Here is an 8411-nt window from a genome sequence, read left to right as displayed (position 1 = left end):
GACAATTAACAGATTTGTGTGTCTCTTTTTGAAATTTATTATCTTTTTGAACAACAAAAACAGACATTGTGATATATATAAGCACAGTAACACATAAAAATTACAAGTATGAAATCACAACAATACAAGTCACACAGCAGTGGCTAGTACAGGACTGGATGGCAATTACTTGGCTTGTACAGTCATGGCCAAAAGTTTTGAGAATGACACAAATATTAATTTTCACAAAGTCTGCTGCCTCGTGTCTTTAGATATTTTTGTCAGATGTTACTTTGGAATACTGAAGTATAATTACAAGCATTTCGTAAGTGTCAAAGGCTTTTATTGGCAATTACATGAAGTTGATGCAAAGAGTCAAATTTTGCAGTGTTGACCCTTCTTTTCCAGACCTCTGCAATCTGCCCTGGCATGCTGTCAATTAACTTCTGGGCCACATCCTGACTGATGGCAGCCCATTCATGCATAATCAAAGCTTGGAGTTTGTCCGAATTTGTGGGTTTTTGTTTGTCCACCGCCCTCTTGAGGATTGAACACAAGTTCTCAATGGGATTAAGGTCTGGGAGTTTCCTGGCCATGGACCCAAAATATCAATGTTTTGTTCCCCGAGCCACTTAGTTCACTTTTGCCTTATGGCAAGGTGCTCCATCATGCTGGAAAAGGCATTGTTCGTCACCAACTGTTCCTGGATGGTTGGGAGAAGTTGCTCTCGGAGGATGTGGTTGGTACATTCTTTATTCATGGCTGTGTTCTTAGGCAAAATTGTGAGTGAGCCACTCCCTTGGCTAAGAACACACCCACACATGAATGGTCTCAGGATGCTGAAATGTCAGCTGAAACGCAGTGGAAATGTTTTTTTTTTTGATTCAGTTCATTTGCATGGCAAAGAGGGACTTTGCAATTCATCTGATCACTCTTCATAACATTCTGGAGAATATGCAAATTGCCATCATACAAATGAGGCAGCAGACTTTGTGAAAATTATTTTTTGTGCATTCAAAATTTTGGGCCACGACTGTACAGGTAGCATTCTTGTGCCTATAGTAGTTATCTGTCTGTATAGTACAGTATGTAACTGTTTAAATATGTTGTGATTTTCAACAAACTGTTAAAAGAATGGGGAACAAAGATCATACAAAACTAAGAATTATCTCAGCGTTTAAACCATCAACAATCATCATCACCATTGTCATCATCCTCCTCCTCCTTCTCATCATTACTGTCCAGTTTGTATTTACATTTTATGTACAAACCCTATTTTAAGGGAATTATACATTTTTCTATCATTATGTATTATCAGAGGGCATATTCTCACATTTTATTTTCCATGTCTCATCTTTGCCACAAGTGGTGTATTTTATAAATGGTGCATTTGTGTTATCATCGTCATTTAACTGTAAATAGTGCACACTATTACATTTTGTACCTTAGTAGGGCTTCAAAACAGTGACCCTAAGAGGCAAACCAGCTTTCAAAATGAAGTGACAGTGCCTCAAAGTAAGAATGACATCGTTTTCTGTACATGTGCTCAGCATTGGGAAACAACTATCTTTGGTTCACAATGCTGTTCACATCACTGCAGTCTGTTTAAAATATAACTGAACTTCTGGTATTGACTACATTACGATGTTCATTGGTTATACCAGTCCAATTCACATGGGGCTCAAGATTCCTCACTGTAAAACACATCTGTTCAGGTGCTTTTTCTCTTCCTGATGCTTCTTTTTCAATTCATTGATTTTCTCAGTCATTTGTGTTTCATTATGACAATATTGATCCTTTAAAAGATCGTACTCCCCTTTGTACTTTTGTCTTAGTTTCTCAATGTAATTTTCATATTTCTCTTTAAAGTTATTAATTTCCTCTGCATGTCTTCTGGCCTCTTGTTCATATTTATCCTTCTTTTCTTTTGTTTCTCTTTCATGCTCTGTCCTCATTTCCTTCAATTTCTTCTCTTGTTCATTCCTGGCTGTATCTTCCTTCTCCTTCCTCCTGTTTTCTTCTTCACGTTCTTGTTGAAATGTTTCCTCCAGTTTTCTTAGTCTTAGTTTCTCCTCCACTCTTCTATTTTCATCCTCTTGAAATCTTCTTTCCTGTTCCTCTCTACGTTCTCTCTCCCACTGCTCTTGTTGCATTGTCATTTTGTCTGTCAACTCTCTCCTCTTTTCTTCAAAGTCTTTTTCAATTTTTTCTCTTTCTTTCTGCTCTATTTCTCTCCTCTGCTCATCTGATTCCTTCATCTTTATTCTGTCTTGTTTCCTCTCTCTTTCAAACTGCTCTCTCAATCTCCTCTGTTCTTCCTCTTGTTCTACAACAGTTTGTACCTCATCCTGTCTCCTCAGCATTTCTCTCTGCTGTTGTTCGTTTATTACTGTTTTTAATTGTTCCTCCCATTCCTTTTTTTTTCTCTGCATGAGTTCTGTTTGACTTTTCTCTGCTTCCTTTATTTTTCTTTGCCACTCTTGTCTTTCTTTCTCTTCAGTCTTTTTCCTCTCATCCTCTTCTGTCGCTCTCCTTTCCATTTCTGCCTTTTTTAATTTTTCAAACGTAATTTCTTTATTTATTTGCCGTTCTTCTTTTTCTTTCTCTTCCTTTCTCAGTCGTTCCATTCTCTTGTTAAATTCTTCTTTCTTTTCTCTTTGTTGTTTCTCCAACTTTATTTCCTGAGTTTTTATCTCTTTTTCCATCTTCTCTTTTTCTGTGTCCCACATTTCTTTTTTCAACTTTTCATCTTCTTTCCTTTTTTTGTCCTTCAACTCTCTTTCTTCCTCCTCTGCTTTCTCCTTTTCTTCATGCTCTTTTCTAATAGCGTCCTCTCTCTCTCTCAACATTTTTTCTCTCAGCTGTCTTTCCTCCTGAACTTTCAATCTCTCCTCTTCCAACTTTGACTTCATCTTTTCCATGTCTGTTTCATGGCTAACCTTCAGTTTCTCAATGTCAGCTTTTATCTCCATCTCTCGCTCCTTCAGTATTGCTTCCTGTTTTTGTTTAATGGATGCCTCTGCCTCCTGGAACATCTCATTGGTGTAGAAACTGCCCTTGTTCATGGACACCATTTCGTTAATCTTCTTAAGAAGCTCAGTGACCTGTGTGCGGTTATTGTCGTCGTTGTTGTTGAAGAAATGGAATCTGTCTCCACAATCTCGGATCAGTTTTTTCAGTTTGGCATTGTTGCTTTTCCCAATGTAATCTTGAATTGATTTCTTTTTCAAGTCATCTCCTCTAGTAAACAGAACTAAGCAGAACATTCCTGCCCGTGGACCAAAGGTTGTCTCTATGAGGTCCAAAGTGTCCAGCTCCTCYTGWGTGATTCTCCCGAYACTCAACACTATGATAAACACATGGGGTCCAGGAGCTGACAGGGAGACACATTTCACTATCTCTTGCTGAACATCTTTATTAGACAATGTTGTGTCAAAAAGACCAGGGGTGTCCACCACAGCAACTGTTCTTCCATCAACTTTGCCGACTGCCTTCTTGCAAACTGTTGTCACAGAATCAGTGCTGGATTCAGAATCAAATGCATCTCTGCCCAAGATAGTGTTTGCAGAGGCGCTCTTCCCATTTCCAGTTTTCCCAATCAGCACAACCCTTATGCACTCGGTGCTGGAACACTCCATTTCAGCACCTACAAATTAAACAATAAATTATAATAAATGAATGTTAATCACTGCATAAATGTATACTCAAATCAACACAGAAGGTTCATAGTGTTAAATCATTGCTTTCCCAATCACTGCCCAATATTTGTTCCTCCCTGTGTTCAACAAACTCACCTTGTGACATGTTCCTGATTCTCTCCTCTAAATCCTTGATTCGTCTGTTCTTTTCCTCCAGTTCTGATTGGTGTTTAGCCTCCATGTACATGTACAGAGTGTAGCAGGTTCTGTTCTGATCCATCATTTTGACTATTTCTGCTACAAGCTCTGTCATCTGCTTGGCGTTCTCAATCTTCAAAGCATCAAAGATTTTATATCGCCCTCCGCATATCTGGATCAGTTGCTTTGTGTCTGCATTTTGTTCCACAAAGTCAACTGCAGTTTTATCAACTGGAATGTTATCCTGTCTAAACAGGACAATGATAAAGTCGTTGACTCGTGAGCTGAGTATCTTCTGGATGGTCTCCAACTCTCCTCTGTCTTCATCAGTGAGTGGACCCAAAGGTACGACCAGGAGGAAAGCATGGACTCCAGAGTCACAGAGAGAGACACAGTGGAAAGTCTCACGCATCACTTCCTCCTGAGTGAGATGTGTTCCATACAGAGCAGGCAGCTCGATGAGGGTGACCGGCCGACCACACACCTCTCCTTCTCTCTTCACACACACTGAGGAGGAGCTGGACTTTGGACTGGACTCTGTCTGACCCAGTATGACATTGGCTATAGAAGTCTTCCCAGCTCTTCTTCTGCCACATAGAACCACGTTCAGTCTCTGAGCCTTTGGTGTCATGGTATCATGTGTCGTCTCCTCATTGGAGGTGAGGTATCTCCATTCATTCTCCTCTACCATCTTTTCTATCTTTTCAGTTAACTCTTTGTGGTCACTTCCTTGTTTGGACATTTCATGATGCCTTCCTCCACAGTCTTCAATCATTTGTCTCAGATGAGGATTTCCTGCGACTCCCTTGTGGTGAGTAATGATCACCATTGAGTGCTTGAAGGCCTCTTTACCAAATATGTTCAGGATCAACTTGAATGCGTTTCTGTTCTCCTCTGTAGACTCCTCAGGCTTCAACACCAGCAGAACCCCATGAGGCCCAGGAGCAGAGAGGGACTTACATTTCTCTATCTCCTCCATCAGGGACTCCACAGTCAGAGCAAAGAAGTCTGGAGTCTTTACTACAGTTACAGACTTGCCCTTCACCTTCCCACTGGCTGAATCACATGGCTGTTTATAGTTGAACAAACGAGCAGGCCTAAAAGCCTCTTTCTGTAGGATCATGTTACCCACTGTACTCTTCTTGTCATCATTCTTCCCCAGAAGCACAATCCTGAGTGAAGACACTGTAAAACACATGTACACATTGTTTAATATAAGGATATGCAAATAAAACATTATGTAGTTTACCTGTTTACCAAATGTTTGCACTGGAGGATTGTCCTTTTTACGAATTAATAATGCTTTTCTCCCAATGCTTGTTGTCAAAAAGCTTGACAGGAGTAGTCAATAATATTGAGCCAGTACAGTTCTAGAATGTTATTTAGCTCAGTGATTCCGATGGAATCCCTCACATTGTAGTCCAAAGCGCCACGTTTAATGGCCATAATTAGGCAAATCGCTGCACTAAGCAGCACCACAAAAATCTCTAAATCTAAACGTTGAGCGGCATTTGTCTTTGTATCCACCAGAGGGAGCAATGACCTCAAATTGATAGATACTGTTTGTTTATTTATTTAACCAGGTAAGCTAGTTGAAAACAAGTTCTCATTTACAACTGCGACCTAGCCAAGATAAAGCAAAGCAGTGCGACACACAACAACACAGAGTTACACAGTTATGAGAGTTATGGGCTGTGAACTCATACCACATTCTAATCGTTAAAAGAGTTAAAACAAAACAATGACATGAGCATTATACTATAAAGTACAGTAGGACCTCAGAGATACAAACACGTTGGGAATGGAGGTCGGCAGAATATTGAAATGGTGAATAAGAAACCTTTTATATATTTTCTTTCATAGGTCACGTCTACTTACATAGCTTTTGTACCATCAGGATAGACATTTTGAAAACAGAACCAAAAATAATGAAAAATGTGTCCTGATGACAAATCCTTCTGAGCCGTAGCCCTCCCTCTTAAATAACAAATAGTTGCATTATGGTGTATAACTACTACATTTTACCCACATTTGTCATGACTGCTTGATGGCTTCCATCTTTCTTGCTTAAGTGATACCAGTCCTGAAAAGTTGACACTATCGATTTCAGTGACTTCCTCTTTGCAGTCAATTTAAACCAGTCATAATGAAACAAAGTTAATTGTCAGTTGTATTCAATGCTCATCTCATTATAAATTATGTCAGAGTGCTGTATACTGATACATTTCTCTCATTTTCTCCCAATTGTTAAATTTTGCTAATTCACCTTGTTCTTTTCCAAGTTCTTCCTCAGAGGGAGATTTGAGGCTTCCATCAGTTTTACTCCTGTGGATTTCCTCTTTCCCTTGTACCATGCCACTTGTATCTTCAAATACATCACAGGTGAGATAGTCTCCTCCATTCTCCTTTACAATCTTGTCAACATCTGCCATAAGTTGAGTGTGGTCACTGAGGTGCATGAGGTTCTGCCTCCCTCTACAGGCTCTGACCATCTGATTCAGAGGGTGATCCTCATCCATGTGTCCCCTCTTGTCTTCATGAGTTGTCAGTACCATTGAGTAGTCAAAGGACCGTTCACTGAGGGTGTCTAGGATTGTCTTGATTCTGTCTCCCTCTTCTTGTGTGAACTCCTCAGGCTGCAGCACCAACAGGAACACATGAGATCCCGGTTTAGACAGAGTGACACAACAACGCAGTTCCTCTGAGAGTTTGTCATGTGAGATGTGAGGGTCTAACAGTTCTGGAGTGTTGATTACAGCTATGTGTCTTCCCTCCACCTGACCCCTGACTCTCTCACATTGGTTTTGTACACAGTTAAGGTCAAATGCCCCTCTTTCCAGAATGAAGTTCCCAACAGCACTCTTCTCAGAGCCATTCTTGCCGAGCAGCACAATCCTTAGCTCTGTAGGACTTTCAGGCTACGTAAATACGTGTTCTGAGGCCTCTCCACTAAGGTTTGATACCTTTATGTTTTAACCTCTTATCTATCAAAACGAGTACACACTTTGCACACCTACTGGCTCTAGCAACATTTGGGTGGCATGTATGGAACCGTGAAAACGAGAAGAAACGGTAAACAAGAAGACACGACGAAGACCAGCAACAAGATGGCGGATGCTAACGTTATGGAGATGTTAGTCACCATCCGCGCAGAAATAGCTACACTACGCTTTGATTTCATGACTGAACTTCGTTCCTCTGTCAAGTCTATGAGCTGAAATTATGACAGAAATCCAGTCAACTATGGTGACACGACAAACTGTTGCGACACAAACCTAAAAAATAAAAGGATATGGAAACGTCGTTGACCATCATCGATAAGCGGCTTACCATATTGAAGACCAAAAACGACAAACTTACCTCCGAGAACGTGAAGCTAAAGCTTAGTCTAGATAAACAGGAAAACTGTTGCCGGAGACAGAACATACGTGTGGTCGGAATCCCAGAAGAGACGGAAGGGCGCAATCTTAACGAGTTCATGCCCTCTTTCCTGCAAGACCAGACGTTTGACAGGCCCCCAGTCATTGACTAAACCACAGCCCGGCCACCCTCCCAGAGCAATGCTGGTACGCCTACATTACTTCCAGACCAAAGACAAAATTCTTCGAAGCTCCCGAGAAAGAGGACAGCTGAACTACAATGGCAGGTGGATCCATACAGTGCCTTAAGAAACTATTCAGACCCCTTGACTTTTTCCAATTTGTATTAGTTTACAGCCTTATTCTAAAATGTATTAAATAGTTTTTTTCCTCATCAATCTATGCACAATACCCCATAATGACAAAGCAAAAACAGGTTTAGAAACTTTTGCTAATTTATTAAATATAAAAAACTGAAATATTATTTACATAAGAATTCAGACCCTTTACTCAGTACTTTGTTGAAGCACCTTTGGCAGTGATTACAGCCTCAAGTTTTCTTAGGTATGACTCTACAAGCTTGGCACACCTGTATTTGGGGAGTTTCTCCCATTCTTCTCTGCAGATCCTCTCAAGCTCTGTCAGTTTGGATGGGGAGCGTTGCTGCACAGCTATTTTCAGGTCTCTCCAGAGATGTTTGATCGGGTTCAAGTCCGGGCTCCGGCTGGGCCACTCAAGGACATTCAGAGACTTGTCCCGAAGCCACTCCTGCGTGTTTTTGGCTGTGTGCTTAGGGTCATTGTTCTGTTGGAAGGTGAACCTTCATCCCAGTCTGAGGTCCTAAGCGCTCTGGGGCAGGTTTTCATCACGGATCTCTCTGTAGTACTTTGCTCCGTTCATCTTTGCCTCGATCCTGACTAGTCTCCCAGTCCCTGTCGTTGAAATACATCCCTACAGCATGATTCTGGTTCCACCATGCTTCACCGTAGAGATGGTGCCAGGTTTCCTCCAGACATGACGCTTGGCATTCAGCCCAAAGAGTTCAATCTTGGTTTCATCAGACTAGATAATCGTGTTTCTGAGAGTCTTGAGGTGCCTTTTGGCAAACTCCATTCGGGCTGTCGTGCCTTTTACTGAGGAGTGGCTTCCGTCTCGCCACTTTACCAAAAAGACCTGATTGGTGGAGTACTGCAGAGATGGTTGTCCTTCTGGAAGGTTCTCCCATCTCCACATAGAA

The 8411-nt window shown here is 41.1% G+C and overlaps 1 protein-coding gene across 1 annotated transcript; it reads right to left on the bottom strand.

The window, feature by feature from the left end:
- Positions 1–976: 976 nt before the first annotated feature.
- LOC112077945 (GTPase IMAP family member 8-like) lies at positions 977–6641 on the bottom strand. The gene is made up of 4 exons (XM_024144332.2): positions 6082–6641; positions 5845–5898; positions 3774–5000; positions 977–3625 (listed from the first exon to the last, which is right to left on the bottom strand). Exons 1-4 carry the CDS (start codon positions 6368–6370, stop codon positions 1671–1673), a joined length of 3525 nt encoding a protein of 1174 aa, XP_024000100.1. The 5' UTR covers positions 6371–6641; the 3' UTR covers positions 977–1670.
- Positions 6642–8411: the final 1770 nt, after the last annotated feature.

The sequence above is a fragment of the Salvelinus sp. IW2-2015 genome, unplaced genomic scaffold (genome assembly GCF_002910315.2).
Source record: "Salvelinus sp. IW2-2015 unplaced genomic scaffold, ASM291031v2 Un_scaffold5082, whole genome shotgun sequence".
Classification (NCBI taxonomy): Eukaryota; Metazoa; Chordata; class Actinopteri; order Salmoniformes; family Salmonidae; genus Salvelinus; species Salvelinus sp. IW2-2015.
Note: the sequence above shows the minus strand (reverse complement) of the source record. Positions and strands in the feature narration are given on the sequence as shown.